Raw genomic sequence first — 19,196 nt, forward strand, 5'->3', positions numbered from 1 at the left:
TTAAATAATACAATAACATGTAATGCTTAAGTAGTTTACCGCAGCGATACCATAGTACTATAATTACAAAGGGTAATATAATAATTTAAATAATTAATAATTAATAATTATTATTTAAACCGAAAAGTATCAAATGCATAATGGCGTCATTCGCGTAGTCGCAACGGTGACGCATCGGTCGAAAACGCACCACGATAACGACTGTTTACATCACGATTCACGGCGACTGTTACAAACCGTAATCAGTAATCACGGAGTATCGTTTTCGTTGAATTGTATATTTTGTTTTTTTTCACACGCCGTCCTCGTCTCCTCGTTTGTTCTCGTTTTGTTTTTGGTTGTTTGCCATTTTCACGATTTGGCGGTCGGCATTTTCTTAACTTCAAAAGTTCAAACCATTTAACATAAGGTGCATCCGTTATCGTGCGTACCGCGTTCGTCCGACGCACGTTTTATCTGGTTTGATTGAGTACGGTTTTTTGAAATTGTTTTTTGCGACATTCATTTTTCGTTTACGATGGGGTGCACGATAAGTTCGGGTGAAAAAGAGGCGGTGGAGCGATCGAAAAAGATCGACAAGACGCTCCGTGCCGACGGCGAAAAAGCGGCAAGAGAAGTAAAGCTGTTATTGTTAGGTGAGTAGAATTCTGTCGTTGTCTAATTATATTTTGTTTCGTGCAAATGTTGTAGTAGACATATGATGGTAGTTTCGTGTAGACGTTTAGTAAACTAACCTTTATACTTATTCTATATTTTTTAATGATTTATATATTTATAGTAGGTAATATCAATTCATTAATTTAATACAATTACTTCTTTGGTGAGGGGGGAGAGGGAGTTCCTGAAAAATCATATGTATTATGTTAACTAAAATTTAAAGGTGCATATTTTTCAAAATATAAGCTAGTGTGAACACATTGTGGAATATTGGTAAAGATTTTTGTATTATATTAATTCCTCGACTTATTCAAATGTATATCTAATCTTAAGTACCTAGGTACTAGCTATTCTCAAGTTTCAAGATATTATTCTTAACATAATAATAGAATTAAATACAAGTAGGTATTTTACTCGTAAGTTGTCAAAATATCAAAATAAAGATAAGAGATATCGAATTATCTCAAGAGAGCACAAACTCAAAAAATAAGTATTTTATCTTAAAGTATATTCAATTATAATAAAAATGGAGTAACATTTCTACTTACATTATTCAATAAGTTAAAAGGAATTGATAAAAGACAAGTGACGCCACAGGGCCATGTTTGCCGTGGTTGCCTATCTTGTATGTGTAAAAATTACTTCACATGATAATTTAATCTACCTTTAAAGTATATTTTCTAATTTTTTTTGAACACATGTGTTTTAGTCTTATATACTGAATATGTTAATGGAATCACAATTTTTCTAAAATATTTATTTTTTGAAAATGTTTCAAATCTTTTACAAGTAATTTTTGTATTGCCACGTTAATTATAGATGCAGGTTTAGCAAATATTAAAATAAAAAATATTATTAAATCTCATTTAATATTTAAAAAAAACCATACATTAAATTGAAATTTGGATACTTCTATTTTTTTCTAGCACATAAAATTAAACAATTTATTGCCATGAATTTATATTTATGTACACCTTGACTTACTCTTACCATTTTTTGACAAAGTTAATAGGTAATAGAAAACTGTTGTTTTTATTCGTAATTTAAAAACGAAAAACCAGACTTAAAATGTCAACTAAATATTTATGTAATAATTTTCAAAATATTTTAAATGTTTTTTGAGCTACCTGTTTATAGACATTTTAAATGTTTTACATTTTTTAGATTTTTTTTTTTGATTTTCTATGTTGATAAATATTTTTTCTCTGATTCAAAATGCTTACCAATTTAATTTAATGTTTTTCATATATTGTTATTCTAACAGTGTTTCAATATATTGTTTTAACATACTTAAAAGTTAATAGTAATATTATTTAATATTGAGTTCGTATTAAAGAAAATATTATTTATACCTACTATACTCTTTAGTCTTTTCCAAAGAAGTTTAGAAAAACTCTTGCAGCTGCTGCTTGATCAAAGTTCTATAACTATTGGTCAGCATATATTGTTACTCATTGTCGTCACAAGCCGTGTGACCCTATCTGCGCGAACTTCAACATATTTTTGTCCTCATTCTTTCAAAACTTATTAGGAATAGAATATAATTAATGATATAATAGAAATACTAAATAGGTACCTGCTATGATTTTAACAAAAATGATTTAAAGTCCAACCTACCATATTACAAATAGAAAAATAAATTATTTATACATACTTTTAATTGGAAGCAGTTTATCAGCCTATTTTTCTAAGGATATTATTTATTTATTTATTCATCTTATTATGAGTTGGTAATTCTTTTTAATATTAGGAATATGGTAGATGATTTAATTTGTATAGAAAAAATTATTTTAATTTTATTATTACATTATATTATAATACTATAGTTAGGTATAATATCATTATTAATAATTTATGAGTTAATACAGAATTATACAATTTATACAAACAGGCAATAGCTTAAAACTAATCTAAACTATTTGAAAATTTAATTACATGTATCAAAATTTGATAAATAAATATTGTAATGACTAATAAGTGTAATAAGTAATAACAATATAAAAGTTTCACGTATAATTCTACTAATAATATCTTTTAGTTATAACAAAATAACTAATTTTGTTATTCTTTGTATAAATATCAATAAATTTCATTTAAATTTTAACTTATCAATAAAAAAATCATAGTTATATAACTATTAGATTTTTAAGTTTCAGTATAAATTATTTATGGTAAACCTATATTTAATGTTCATGCATTACTATAAAAATCGTACGTTTTATATATAATTAACTTCAAAATAGTTTTCAATATTTTATGATTTTTACAAATTTTGAATTTCAAATGCTTATAAGAATAACTTGTGTATTACTTATTTTATATTAAATTTTCAAGATTTTTTAATGAACCTCAAATGTTTTATCAACAATATAAAATAAAACAAAGAAAATGGAAAATTGAAAATGTCTATGTGTACTAATCTCAAAATTAGTCTAAATATTTTGAAAACTATATTAAGTATAGAAAATAATAATTTAAAATAAGTGAAGTGAATTTTATGTAAAAAAAAATTATTGTAATTTTTATGGACAATCTTACCAGTAAAGTTATGGTTATTTATTAAACTTCTATTAATCATTAATTTATATAAGTAGTTTATAATATCTATATCCATTCAATTCTGTAACAAATATTGTCACAATATTATGAAAAGAAGGTAAGAAAAATATAGAATAAAACAATTGTCTTTAATTCCTTTGTTACCATAAAATTAAATAAAAATTATAATGATAATTTTTAATCAATTATCAGTCATTGTTATTTTATAAGAATATACATATTGTAGTAGTATCTACATTCTACACAATCTTAATCTATTGATAAAAAATACAAAAACGTACACATTTCACTCAATTTTAGAATGGTAAAAATAATATATTATATAAAATTGTTTTGTTAAATTTACAAGTCTCACTTCACTAATTTAAATAATAGTACCATGTTTCAAGTTTCTAAAATGTATACATTTTGAGTTGAATCAAAAAAACAAAAATTGTTTGATGTTAAATTGTTAATTCACTCATGAATATTGTAACTTATCAACATTTCAAACATCAATCGCTCATAAAAAGAATTTGTTGGGAAGAGTTAAATTTTTTTTTTTAATTTTTGTAAGAAAAACTTTTGAAGTACTTAACATACGATATTCAAACTATAGGTATGCATTTTATACTACTTAATGTAGTAAATATCCATGTGTAGTATTAATTCTTCTTTTTATCAATTTAATCTCTTACTTATTACATGTTTATGAATTGAATATACAATGAAACTTCCTTAACAAACACCTCCAAATAGCAGACAATTTCTTGGGGACAAGGACATTTTCTATATTTTTCAATGTAAAAACCTTCGAATAGGTGATGCCTATTTTTTAAAAAAAAAAAAACCAGAAATAACAAAAAATTTTACACAAATCCAGTATTTTATTTTTTTTAGTATACCTCAAAAAAAAATAACCATAGATACTTAAAATTTTCACAAAATATTTATGCTAGCATTTTAAATATTTGAAATAATTTTCTAAGTATTTTCTTTTTGAGTTATTTATAGACTGGAATTTTCAATCTTTTTTCTTTAAATGTTGATAACATTTTTTGGCTCAAGATATATTGAAAAATTAAATATGAGATTCCTTATTAATTGTTCATTTACCAAAATTTTATGTAAAATTATATAACAATGAATTTAAATTAAACACATCCATTCGACATTTACACACTATTTTTATCTGTTGATTTCTTTAAAAGAACACTGGGTGTTTTATTGATATTATATTATATTTTAAATGTTAACAGTAATATTTGTTTATATTTTATTTGACTAATTTGTCAATTGTTAAAAAACTAATTAAATTTAACTTAGTGCATATTTTTCCTATGCATTTTAAAAATTTACCTTCTCTGAATAGCAGACAACATTTCGATGACCGAAAGTGTCCGCTATTCAGAGGTTTCACTGTATATTGAAATAAGTATTTCAATAGAATTTTTCTGTTTAAAGTAGGTTATATTAAGTATACTGTTGTACAAAAGTATAGGTAAATATAAATTATTCTTTCTATTCCTTGTACCCATACTAACTTAAAATTACCTTATTTTGAATCATTATTTATTAACTGTGGTCTATGGTTGTGGTCGATCTTGCATCTATTAAAAAATATTCAATAAGCTATTATAAATAAAGAAACTGTGACCTCAGAAATCTGTTTCTCATCCTAACCTGAAATTTGAACAGAAAAAAAATTGTAATAAATTTAAACTTATCTTTTGTTTTTTATTTTACTATTTAAAATATTATTATGCGATTCTATGTATAAAAAATGAAAATGGTAAATAAAAGAGTAGTTTTCTTAAGAAGACGCCATACCCGCATGTGTTGTCTTTGTCTTACTAACATAATTTTTGTTCAGCAGAATACATTTTATGATGTTAGCTTTAATATTAGAGTAAATTTACCTCTTATCAAATTTAAAGTTAAGAATATTATCTAGACAATGACTTATGCTTTTAATTATATTATTATTTTAAAGTGAGTTACAGCTATGTAAAATATTACAACTTTAAAATGTCCATAACTCACTTTAAAATGATAATATTAATAAAATCATACGTCATTGTCTAGATAATATTTGATAATAGATACATTTACTCTAATATTAAAGCTAACGTCACAAAATGTATTCTGCTAAATGAAAATTTGTTATGATGTACATTGGTAAGACAAAGACAATACATGCGGGTATGGATACTCTTAAATTAAAAATAAAATAATATTTACTGTATATTTTATTATATAATATTTAATTAATATATATTTTTTATATAAAAGGTGCTGGTGAATCTGGGAAAAGTACTATTGTAAAACAAATGAAAATCATTCATGAGACAGGCTATTCTAAAGAAGAATGTGAACAATATAGACCTGTGGTATTTAGTAATACAATTCAGAGTTTAATGGCAATCATACGAGCAATGGGAATTTTAAGAATTGATTTTTCAGATCCTAGCAGAACGGTAAATGTCAAAATAGCCCATTAATATAATATGTAATAACATTCACTTTTGATATTAATTAAAAAATGTGAATTCATTTTTTATATAGGAAAATGCCCGTCAATTTTTTTCTTTAGCTAGTGCAACTGAAGAAGGTGAATTGACTCCAGATCTAGTTAAACTTATGAAAAGATTATGGGCAGATTCTGGTGTACAAGAATGCTTTTTGCGTTCAAGAGAATATCAACTCAACGATTCTGCTGCTTATTATTTAAATGCATTGGATAGAATATCTTTACCTAATTATGTACCTACACAACAGGATGTGTTACGAACAAGAGTAAAGACAACTGGCATCATTGAAACAAATTTTTCATTTAAGGGATTGAATTTCAAGTAATTAATACAGTTTAAATAATATAGTGTATAAAAATGTTACATTATTAGGTTTATATATTTTTTGGGAATTTTCAGAAATTTATCAATTTAAGTGCATATTTCAAATAAAAAAATTGAATGTTTTCAATATTTTTATATTTATGTTAACAGTTATCAACAAACAATTTAACTAATAACGTTGTTTTATTATATTATATAATATATAAATTATCTTGTTGTTGTGGCCATATAATGTTTGTGTACATTTTATACTTATATACATTTATATACAGAATGTAATAGGACTATTTAACAAATATAGTAATATTTGTAATGGAAGTTTGTCAAATAGTCTTGTTACACCTTATATATTACATATGTAAAATTTGTTTTAGAATGCCATAGTACGACTAAATATTTTTATCTTAGTATAAAATTTAAATAGTATTTTTTTAAATTTATTTAATAAATTAGTTTAAATTTAAAAACAGTTGTCTTGCATACATGCTTACATTAAAAAAAAAATATTATACATTTTTATTTTTATGATTACTTTGTTGGTATAGTTTCTTAATAAGTAGTATTTATAACTATTGTGTTTTAATGATACCATAAATATTGTTAATTACTTTAATATTATCTAAACATTTCAATAAAATACTCAATTGTTTGTTATAGAATGTTTGATGTTGGTGGACAAAGATCAGAGAGAAAAAAGTGGATTCATTGTTTTGAAGGTGTTACTGCTATTATATTTTGTGTAGCTTTATCAGGTTATTATAACACATAAATCTATTTTACAACTTTGTACTTATTCTTAGCTATAACGTAATACTGTTTTTATTACTAGGTTATGATTTAGTACTAGCAGAAGATGAAGAAATGAATAGAATGATTGAGTCCATGAAATTATTTGATTCAATTTGTAATAGTAAATGGTTTGTTGATACATCGATCATTTTATTTTTGAACAAAAAAGATTTATTTGAAGAAAAAATTCGAAGAAGCCCACTAAATTCTTGTTTCCCAGAATACATGGGTAATATTTTGTTTTTAAATATACATAATATGATAAAATGGCACAAATCCTTATTTAATAATTTCAAATTTAATTTTAGGTTCTAATAATTATGAAGAAGCAGCTGCTTATATACAAATGAAATTTGAAAGTTTAAATAAAAGAAAAGACCAAAAAGAAATATACACTCATTTCACTTGCGCTACTGACACAAATAACATACAATTTGTTTTTGATGCTGTAACTGATGTGATCATCAAAAATAATCTCAAAGATTGTGGTCTTTTTTAGAATCTGCAGCCAGTCGCCAAAATTATTATGACTATTAATTATTTAACTGATTATTATTATCCTTTTTTTCATATGACTGATAAAATGATAAAGATCTTAGCAGTTCTCATTTGTTGTGCCAAATAATTATAAAACTTAAGTAATCAATTACTGAACAAATATATTTTGAATATTTAATTCTTAAATTAATAATACGTATTTTTGTGAGACTAAACAACTAATTTTTTTTTTTACATTCTGTTTTATAATACATTATTTTCATATGTAAATTACTTTAATATTATTTTATTATTAATTCTTTTTTATTTAGCATGCGATTAAACTTTATTTGTAAACTATTGCATGTTTTTTTTTTTTTTTTTTGTTAATTATAGTAATTTCCAAAGTACTTGCCTATGATTATATTTTTGTATTTTGAAGATTCTTGAAATTGTTAATTTTTGTTTTAGCGTGACGGCAAAGTTTGTATGTTATATTCATTAATACAATTTACAAGGATATACATATTTTAATACATAACAATATCATCTGTAAAATTTGTGATTTTTTTTAATATGTCAATTATTTCTCAATGACTGAATTAGTGATAACTTGATAAATCTTTACATATTTTTGACTGCTCAAAAAAAGAACAATTTTGTACTTAATAATGATTTTCTGTGTTACTTTGTAAAAGTATACATTAAAAAAGTGTAACTTTAAATATGGCAGTATTTTATTTTTATTATTATTTTTAGTAATTAGTTTTAATTATCATTTATATTAATTTATTTTTAATAGAATAAAACAAATTAGTTTTTGTGTATACTTATTTTTGTATTCACATAATATTTATTTAATTATCAAAAACATTGGTTGTATTGCTTTTAAATTTCCAGGGTTTTATATTGTGATTAAATGAAACATCAAAGAATTCTTTATATTTAACATTTTAAAATATTGATAATAAATATATTTTTTGGAAACTTCTTATTTTGAGTAATGTATCATAATAATTCTTAAGACATTTTGTATTTAATATTTAGTTACCAATATTATTGTTTGGATTTGTCGTTATTTATGTATACATTGATTTTTCTAACAATATATTTTTAATGCAGCTACCTAAATCTAAACAATGATGAATTTATTACATTATTTCAACCTTTTGTTTATTGTTTACCAGGTAACTATAGACATAATATTTTAATGGTTAACCAATATTTACTACATATTTACAAATTGTATAAACAATTTAGTAATAGTTATTACAACACCCTATTTTATAAAAATAATCATAGATTATCTAAAAATCAAAACTAATCATAAGCATAGTTTAAATTTTTTTATTTTTTTATAAATCTTGTTAAACTAAAAGAAATTATTCCTTAATAGACACACACAACACACACGATATTCACTAATCAGATAGACATGATGGCCGAATTCTAACGACATACCAAGATATTTTTATTGTTTATTTTTACATTTAATGGGAAATAATAGTGAAAAATTCTTATGTTTATATCTAAATAATATAGTCTTAACCAATTGAAAAATGTTTGGAACATAAGATACATGCTTATACAGTCGTTAAAGTTTAATGATAAATGTGATTATCTCAGAACTAAATAAATTGATTTATTAAACTTCTTAGATAATTTTTTTTATGGTTTTATGCTTTTTGAGTCTTATGGAATTTTTGTCTAACTTTAAATTTCTTTTGCAAATATATATATATATGTATTTTAGCTATTTACAAAATATTGGTTATCATTTATCAATGATCACTGAAACTACAGTTTGTATTTATAGGCTATAACAAGTATCAATAATTATAGACTATGATATGAAACGGCCAATAAAAACTATATTATTGGTATATATATATACAAAGTAAACAGTTAAGTTAAAACAACACTGTACAATGAAACAGCAATATCAAGGACCAAGGTAAGTAATACCTAGCCAGTAAAAAAAAAATGTATAGGTATATCCTAATATCCAATGATGTGGCTAACATAATTTGAGCCCTAAGCAAAGTATTTAAACAATGACCCGCCCACTATACGCCCTACAATATAATATATAATCTAAAACTGTATGGTAATTTATAATTTTCATTAAAGGACATAGACCATCAATAATTAAATACAAAAAAAAATTCTATGTTAATTAACAATCATTTATCCACACAAATTTTAAATTTAAACTCAACATAAATTTCTAGGACTAAGCAATTGCATTAAACAAACGTCGTTCACCACGCCACTGGGTATATCATAATTATAGACATAATATTATTAAAGTATTATTTAAAAATATTTAATATTTTACACAATCGTTGGAATTATGTACGTTAGTATTGTAATATCACTTATACATATTAGCTATTTATGGGTGATATGGGTGTTTAAAATATAATTTTTATACTTATAAGCAAATTAGTTTATTTTTAAAGGAAATAGACAATATTATTTATTAATGTTACTTACATACGTGAATAGTACCTAAATTAGGGTGCGGAAACCGGAAAGTTATACATGCCATGGTCGAAATATTTTCTTAACTTTTTTGGACGTAAATAATATCAATAACACATAATTTCTCTTTATAGTTTTATATATTCAACCTAAAATACTTACTTAATCAAAACTTTTAGAAGTACCTAGGTACCTATATCGTATTTATTTATTTATTTGTACATACAAAATAAAACTATGGATCCACAGCCTGGTCCCACCAGTACCTACCACAAGTTGGGCTCTCCCACCTACAAAATCTACCATCACAACTATTAAAGATAAATTAGGTGATTGGTGTTTAAGTATTTAGGTACTAACTACTAAGTATTTAGGAGATAAGAAATCTAACCACGAGTGCAGTAATTTCCTTTTTTAAGTATACTTATTTTATGTTATAGGTAATTAAGTATTTAAGTTTAGCACACGTATACCGTACACCTCATATATTTCAGTGAAATGGGCATATTTTATTATTATGCCCGGGCATTAAACATTTTCGATTCGGTTTCGGCCACCAGGGTAATTATGCATATTACATACAATATATTATATTTACAAAAATGTATATAAAACCATAGAGAAATATTATCAAAAAAATTAGTTGATCGTGGTATAAAAAGAAATTTTGTTACCAACGTGATTGAATAGTTAGTTTATTTTCAACAAAACTGGTTGACTAGTGTGATAAAAAAATAATAGTGCTTCAAAACAGACAAAAAATTAACTTCAGATGTATCTATAAATTGTAAGGTATCTAGATTATTTTAAATTAATTGTTTTAAATAATTAGCTAATAAACAAGCAGTTGTCATTTAAAATAATGCAGTAGATAAAATACCTATATTGGAAAAAACTAAAAAAATAATGTTTATATTGTACTAAACATTAAAGTAGATTTTGATAAAAAATTAAGTATATTATAAAAAGAAAATTTAATTAAATTTAGATTAAATTACCTGACAAAAATAAAAGACTATACGACTTGAATTGGGTGGATTTTAAATTGTGTTTTTGAGAGTATGACATATCGATATGTCTAAAAGAATTTAATATCCATTTAAATTAACAACATTTTTTTTCCATCGAATATAAAATCAAATAATAATAAAATATAAAACCGATATGTAAAACCCTCAAAAATATTATTTTCTGTATTATAGTAATTGTGATGGATGATTTTACTTTACAATCACTCAAAAATCATAAAAAAAAACTGTGTGAATGGATTATATCTATATTAAGCCTAACATGTATGTAGTATGTGACATGCAAGAGAAAATAATTAATATTGAGTACGCTGACTGCTGACATCCTGTTAACAATGTTAATGAGATATTAATTTGATCAAAGTGGTTTTTTAATATTCTAAAAGCACTACATTATATTATTACCTACAGGCTAAAACATTTGAAACAAAAATTCTATTTAAAAAACAAATATTAAAAATCACTTTATATTATAACTAAAGACTGGATTTGATGGTTTGAATTTAAAATGCATTAGTTTTCAAAAAGTCCAATGAAATTATCTTCAAGTACAAAACGTGTTTCATACACCGGACAATAATTGAAAACTTAAATTTTTATTTTGCATTTTTTTTTTCGTAATTTTTAATATGCTATAAATGTTTAGTGCATATTTGTGCATTATATGAACTTTTGGATAAAATTAAAATGTAATTCAAAAGATTTTGTTCATTTATCATGATTTATCATTTGTCAATCGTTCTATCAATAATTTTGAATAATATCTTTATGGACTACAATACGATTAATGGCTATATACTATAATAGTGCGTCCAGTATTACAGTACAAACGTAGAATTTAATATTAGTCTAATTATGGTATGTTTAGAATGAGTATACTTTAGCAGTTTAGCATCAAAAGTGATGGTTTTTGCCTGTAGGGCAACGCTAAAAACCACCGCAGACGTATTCATTAAAAATTTTCAGATTCTTCATATCGAAATTAATTAATAACATTGGTCATTTTCAAAGACAATATTGAAGTTAAAATGCATTTTTTCATAGTTTTTAGAGCATTAAATTCTAAGTTCTAATTATAACGTATATTTATGGTTCAAAATCCATTTTTAAAACGAGAAGGCGCCCAATATTTTGCTGTTAGTATAGTGTTATTTAATCAATGTGATAATGTTCTAACTTATAATATTATTAAAAATAGTTAAGTGCTTAAATTTTGTTAGGCGATTAGCTCTAAATAGTAAACTTCTCTTAGTTAGGGTGACCTTGCGACTGTAGTGAGATAAAACTAGAACTTTTAATCAATATTTTAAATTTTTATGATTTGTGTAGATATTCGGAATTATAAAAAAAAAAATAATCTTATATAATGCCTAAAGACCGCGAGACATTACACGATGATAATTTGTTAACCGACGGTAATCATCACACGGAGGAGTCGTTACAGTCGTTGATGGGATTTCGGTTAAAGCCGAGATTTAACGAAACAATTAACTTGTTGTTGATGAAACAAGTCATGCACGATGTCCATCATAACATGTTGCAAGGAAAAACTTGGGAAGATCTAGACCAGAAAATCGCGTGTAACGAAATTTCTGTTGCAATCAACGAAGGCGTGAAAAACGTTTGTCGATCGATTCGCGAAGACGGCAGATATAAGTATGCGGTTCAGACGTTTATCAGTAAATTCCATTCGCAGTTATTGAACTTGCAAACTCGTTGCATTTGGGACGTTCGCACGGATAGAATTGCTTTTGAAAACTTTGTCAGTAGTTACATAATTTGTTCATCTCAAGTGATTTTCATATATTATTATTAGCGCGGTAGTTTATCATAGCTTTCAAAACAGTTACCAATTTACCATAGAAAAAGTGGACAATTTAAAATCAATAAAAAATACAAAATACGTGGTTGAGTAACTGAAATATATTAAAATAAAATAATGAACTACCTAATCGTATACATCTACAAGTCTACAACATATTTTAACATGTGTGTAGGTCTTAGGCTTTTATAGTTTTACATTTTTAAATAATCATTATTTGTCGTTTTCGTGTAGGTACTTATACTTACCTAGGTAGATAACAATATATTATTTTTAAAGCACAAACAATACTGATATAATTAAGTATAAAATATTGCTTGGCACAACTCACATATACATATTATATATCAGTCTATGTAGTTTACCAATAATCGTATTTCATTATACTCATCAAAACTGTAGTCATAGATATTTATCATTATAAATAATTTACCTTCATTTTGGGGTCAATAATGTACTAATGTCAACGAAATACGTCAACATTTTAATTTTAAACGCTCATAATAATATATTGTGGATAAATGTTACTCGTATTTTTATTCCATTAAAATTAACTTATCAGGAAACTTGTATTTCAATTTTTAAACTTTTTGATTGATTTATATAAATAAAATAGATCTACAATAATCAAATCTCATATAATTGTGGCTTATTAGTAGATATACCTAATAAGTATTTAAAGCATAGGCGTGCACAGGATTTTGTGTCTGGTGCAGCATACATTTTTAACAGTAATAAGCAGCCCACTTATTTCCTTTATATAGCCTCCCCTCCCTGAATTCTGTTTAGCCCTACTGTGTAAAAATTTAATATTTTATAAATTCATATACCTCATTTTGAGTACTTGTGTACTCAAATCATAGGGTATATCCCCCTCCCACTCATATAAATTTATCACTCTATGACTATACCTATTATATTTATAAGAAATATAGTAAATTGTAAATAAAAAGTAATAATATTTTTATGTAATTTAATATATATTACTCTATTCTTTTATAAATATATTTAACATCACATAAGTAATAAAATAACACTTATTATAACTATAAGCATACAGTAATTAATAATAGGTATTTATACATTACTCATAATATTGGAACTCTTAAGAGTTAGGTACGTCAAATAAAAATAAATAATAATAAACTCAATATGTTTAAAATTATTCATTCTATGTATACCTTTCAAATAAATATCTACCAGCCCACTAAATCCAAAATAAATTTTCAGGTGCAGCGAAAGCAGCATTCGCTGTACCCGTGCGCACGCCTATGATTTAAAGTTAGACGAGCAGAGTATTTCATAGGTAGATATCTATATATATATATATATATATATATATGTGTGTGTGATTTTTGGAAGATTAATTTTTAACTTAACGGTTATAAAAATATATTAGTTTACTTTTAACTTAATTTTTTGTATATCAACTTAAATTAACGAGTTAAATAATTTCGTTAACTTGCCCAGTAGTCATGTTTAAATTATTTTTTTATGACGTCATTATTCGAACCCTAAATATTATATTGATGATGCACTCCCACATTTATTATCATACTTATTAGCCTATCAAATCATTCAAATGGAATACATATTAGAACATTGCTCATACATAATGTCTATTATGCATTTTGTTGAAACATTTGAATTGAAAATCATTATTATTATCTAATCATTTTCCTGATTCTTCGTCGATATTCACCAATTTACCTAATATACACATGAATTAATAATTATATAATAGGTACATATCATCCTCTATAGCTAAAACATCAAACATGTCTATTAAAGTATATTATTATACCTATACACTACGATACCTATCTGTTTCATAATCGTCCTCGAATACATGTGGAAATCCGACTTCGTCATCATATCAAGAATAACCAAAACCTACCTACTTGACAATTTTATATAACGAAGAAAGCATTTCACCAATTTTTTAAATACACCTTAAAATAATTATTTAGGTATAGAATCGATAAAGGTAATTCTAAAATATTTTTTGTACACAATGGCTAGTACATGGGGCATAATTAGTGCATATCACCCCCCTTCATTAATATTAACATGTGCTGTATATAAATTATTTTGTAACTATAATTTATTAGTATTTACAAATATCTTTAATGACATTTTGATTGGTCGATTGTTTTTTTTAGAAATTATAATATCATATAAGAATAATAGACATAGATTGATGATACCCCCTTAAAAATTCATAGATACGCCACTTCTTGAAAAAAAACAAGAATTAAAATTTCCTATATGCTATTATTTTTATTTATATAAATATAAATCGATTTTATTTTACTTTTTCATACATTTTATTATTATAAATTCATTCCGCCGATTCCGGATATGTATTATTTAAACATTATGTAAATAAAAATAGTGTTGGTATAACAAAAAAATGTTTTCAAAACAGATAAGTTTTTATTTTTATATACGTAGACATAGTATCGTGAAAGATGTTAAAACTATTTAACTTTATATATACCACTGGTTAGTGGTAGACGGTGGTGAATATAGTTTGAATTGCAGATGTATAATAATTCTTCTATAAATAATTTTTTTTTATTTCTAAATCTATTCAAGCATTTATATAGAGTATAAAAAAAACTGAGAGAATTAATTAGACATTTTAAATTATTGGTTGGTACAATACGTACTTTTTGAAGTCTTACTTGTCATTATACTTGTGTTGATGGGTACAATTGTATTGAACATAGGCGTGCGCAGACCTGAATTTCGGGGGGTGCCTAAAATTTTGTCGGGCCCTCTCTTAACAAGACATGTACATATTTTAGTAAATTATAATGCACGAATAAATATTACTTACATTACATCACATATTAATCAGTGGTATTACTAGTAGATGTATAGTAGTATTTCATTAGATAGTTGGATCTAAAATCTATTTTCAAGATAATATTATTGCAATATTTATTTATTATTTTTGCTTTTGTAGTCTGAATCAATATCTAGCTGTTATAATCATAATAAGTTTTATCACGCAAATTTAAAATATTTTACGTTGTATTATTTTTTTTATCGCGATAAATAACTTTTTTTTACGACATATTTTAGAAAAAATACCATTTTTATTCTATTAACATTATAATTAAAATACGAACCCATATATTATATGCTATAAGACTTAAATTTTAGGGCCCCAATTACATGTCGGGGGTGCCCAGGCACACCCGGAACCCCCCCGTGCGCACGCCTATGGTATTGAAGTATTATTAGGTAGGTTGTTGATTGTAGGTATGTGATTTGTTTGATCAAAATTTAACATTGTGATGTTGTGAACACTTGGCTATACATTTCACGTAATGTCCTATATGGTACAAGTTATTAACATATTGTTTTTATACTCGGTAACGTGTGTTTATACACACGCCTTAAAATAATTATTTCCGAGAAGATGGTCGTCAATCAGACGAAGAATGTCAATTTAACTAAATAATACCTACCTACATTATAATATTAACATAAGTATTAGTTACACCGAGACTTTGACGCTGGTCGATATTATTGAATATACGTCATATGGACACACAATATACACATTAACCGTTAACGATTTACAACACACTCTTTTATTTGTTTTTAAACATAGGTACGACGATTGGTAGTAATTATGATCGTACATGGGTGGTTTAATGGTGGGGGGGAACGTATACCACCCATTTTCAGTATTTATAATAATAATATTGTATATTATTGATACCTATTTTTTGTACAGAACATAATGTGAATAAAAATATTTTTTATATACTTTGATAAAATTTAAATATCTATTCACAATTTATGATAACATAATTATATATTAATCATAATTATAAAAACAATAAATTCTGTTAAAGTCGTAGAGGGATAAATATTGTAGGTAGGTACTTAATAAATGTGCCTCGGGCTAAAAAAATTTTTTTGTATAAATAAAAAAAAATACTAAATTAATAGTTCAAAATTCAATTATAAAACATTTATGTCATTTAATATGAAACTATATAAAGTGTAACTTTCTGATTTTTGTCATTAAATTGTTGGTTAAATGTTAATTTAAAACTTAAATATTTATAAATTGTGTAATTATTATGTTATTATATAGCCATCTCTATGGCATGGCTTCAATGGCTGTTCATCGGCGTGTAATTTGCACCACATATAAAACTAGATAATATAAAAACATTATATATAGCAATGTATTATGCAATTTGGTATCTACAAAAATTGCAATTTACGTCATTCTTCACCGTTTTCTCTGGTACTTTTAACTTTATATAATAATATGTCACCTGCAATATTTGTAACCATTACTAAATGGATTAGAAAAATCCTAAATAATTAGAATTTCGTTATACAATTCGAATGCACGTGCGATTACCTAAATGTGTCGGGATTAAATAGCAATGTACTGTTGTTCAAATTTTTGTTATTACGAGAGTAATTTGATATTAAAAAAAAAATAATAATAATAACCTTTTACGTAAACTACTACGTATACTGATAATGTAAATTATACGAGATAACTGCATAATCGATCTCGTCTCTATCTCTCTTATTAATTGTATAGCAGAACATAATACAACAATATTAGGTATTGGACGCGTGTCGGTATATATTATTATTTTAGTGCAGTATGTTATTTAAATGATGTGAGCTCGATAAATTTATAAGATAAATTCGAACAATTTAAACTGAAATTATGGCACAGATTTCTAGAATTAATATTGTTATCTGCAGGCGAAAATAACATGTTGTTTTTTTATATTTTGGTGCAGATTACATATATTATATACGCATTTAAATATTTTAATGTACTAAAGATTTGAACTATTGGTATTTGGACATTAGGTCACGTATCAATGATGATAGATTATATGTCGAACTGTTCGCACGATCTCCATTGTAGTTGCAGAGGGTTTTTACTTATGATTTGCTCAGTTCTGACTCTATTTTTAGAGTCGTCTATATGCATAGTTCAAAATCTGGAACTTTTGGCACGGGATCGTTGACCGCCATATTTTGAAAACCACCGTTCACTCTTTTCGTTGTTTTTTCCACTCCTATTTGTACCATTTCTATTGGAATTTATGGATCCCATATATTATGTGATGTATCGATTCCAGTATTTTATGTGGTTTTGATGTTTTTATGCAACGGCAGAGTTGGATTATGTTTAATCTTCTCCTACTTAGCAATGTTCATAAGATACCAATATAATTTAATTATATTATAATTAATATATATTAAAAGTCCATGATTTTTCACTGACTGCGGATTTGCAATCGTATTGAACCATGAAATAATAATCATAATAAATAGAGTAATATATACATTTATATGGGGTAGATATATAATCCATTGAACGATTTACGGCGCATGCAGCGCAGCTATAGATAATAGCTATATACCTGAGTATAAATCTTTAGCTATTTTGATTGATATTAATCATAAGTCTTTGTTTAAATTAATAATTCTGATATAAATGCGAAATGTGCAATATGATAGATAGGTACATACAATGTACGTTTTATTGTCTTCCGGCTTCCTTGGAACTATTCGTCATTCCTATTCTTTTTTAATTCCTAGTTGTCCTTTACATTATTTAAAAATTAAATTTTTAAAGGATGTTAAAGCTAGATTACCCATTTCTTATTTGATTTCTTCTTCTTATTATAATAATCTCTGTTATTAAATATTAATTATTGAAATTATTTTATTCTTATTTTTTACCATTATATATTTGAATTTACTTTAGTTTTAGTTTGTGCTTAAAATATTTCTAAATGGATTCAACCCATATAAAATAGCCTCTTTAATTATAGGTGGACATAATTATTCTTTTATACAATTATAGAACTGTAATGATTCTCTTTTGGAATTGACATTTCTTAAATAAAAAATATTACTAAAATAATTGCAAATAAATGTTTTTCTAACGTTTGCAAGTAATTTTAATTAATAAAAACAACATGATATAGGTAGTATAATTTTTATAAAATATATGCACACCATAAATTATTAAACAAATCAGTTGATAGAAATATAAAATATATTTTTATCAATAAAAAAAAAAAACACTATTATAATATGTATAATATGTATAATGTAGGTATATGCATGACAAAATGTTTGAGTATTATAATATTATAGTAAAATGGGTGAATCATGTAAAATTAGTATGTATTTAAGTAAGTAGATTACTACTCTATCAAAATTAGTGTGAATAGCAGGTACACATTATATTGTTTCTTTTCGTTTGCGTTTATTATAAATAATTACGTTCGTATTACGTGCTACCGAGTGCCTACATCGCATTTAATAGGTATAGTGAACATAATAAATTCAAAAACTATACAAAGAAATATTACGGCATAATCAAAAAAAGTTATAGATAGCCACAAGTAAGTTATGTAAATGTTACAGCCTGCAGGTACGCAGAGACATCTTGTAGAAGAATATAGGTAATAGTATTTTTGGAAATTTATTCTTTGTTTGAGAGCTATTATACCTAGTAAATTTGGTATTCAATGA

General features: G+C 24.9%; 1 protein-coding gene across 1 annotated transcript; it reads left to right on the top strand.

The window, feature by feature from the left end:
- Positions 1-223: 223 nt before the first annotated feature.
- Positions 224-8,447, top strand: LOC132926428 (guanine nucleotide-binding protein G(i) subunit alpha). The gene is made up of 6 exons (XM_060990783.1): positions 224-635; positions 5,488-5,672; positions 5,761-6,047; positions 6,708-6,802; positions 6,880-7,068; positions 7,148-8,447. The coding sequence occupies exons 1-6, from the start codon at positions 518-520 to the stop codon at positions 7,336-7,338; spliced, it is 1,065 nt and encodes a 354-aa protein (XP_060846766.1). The 5' UTR covers positions 224-517; the 3' UTR covers positions 7,339-8,447.
- Positions 8,448-19,196: the final 10,749 nt, after the last annotated feature.

Source organism: Rhopalosiphum padi, chromosome 3, assembly GCF_020882245.1.
Source record: "Rhopalosiphum padi isolate XX-2018 chromosome 3, ASM2088224v1, whole genome shotgun sequence".
NCBI classification, from domain to species: domain Eukaryota; kingdom Metazoa; phylum Arthropoda; class Insecta; order Hemiptera; family Aphididae; genus Rhopalosiphum; species Rhopalosiphum padi.

Coding starts and splice junctions, on each gene's coding strand:
- LOC132926428 (XM_060990783.1), top strand. CDS start 518: ATGGGGTGCACGATAAGTTCGGGTGAAAAAGAGGCGGTGGAGCGATCG. Junction 5,673..5,760: donor TTTCAGATCCTAGCAGAACG/GTAAATGTCAAA, acceptor TTTTTTATATAG/GAAAATGCCCGTCAATTTTT. Junction 6,048..6,707: donor TTTAAGGGATTGAATTTCAA/GTAATTAATACA, acceptor TGTTTGTTATAG/AATGTTTGATGTTGGTGGAC.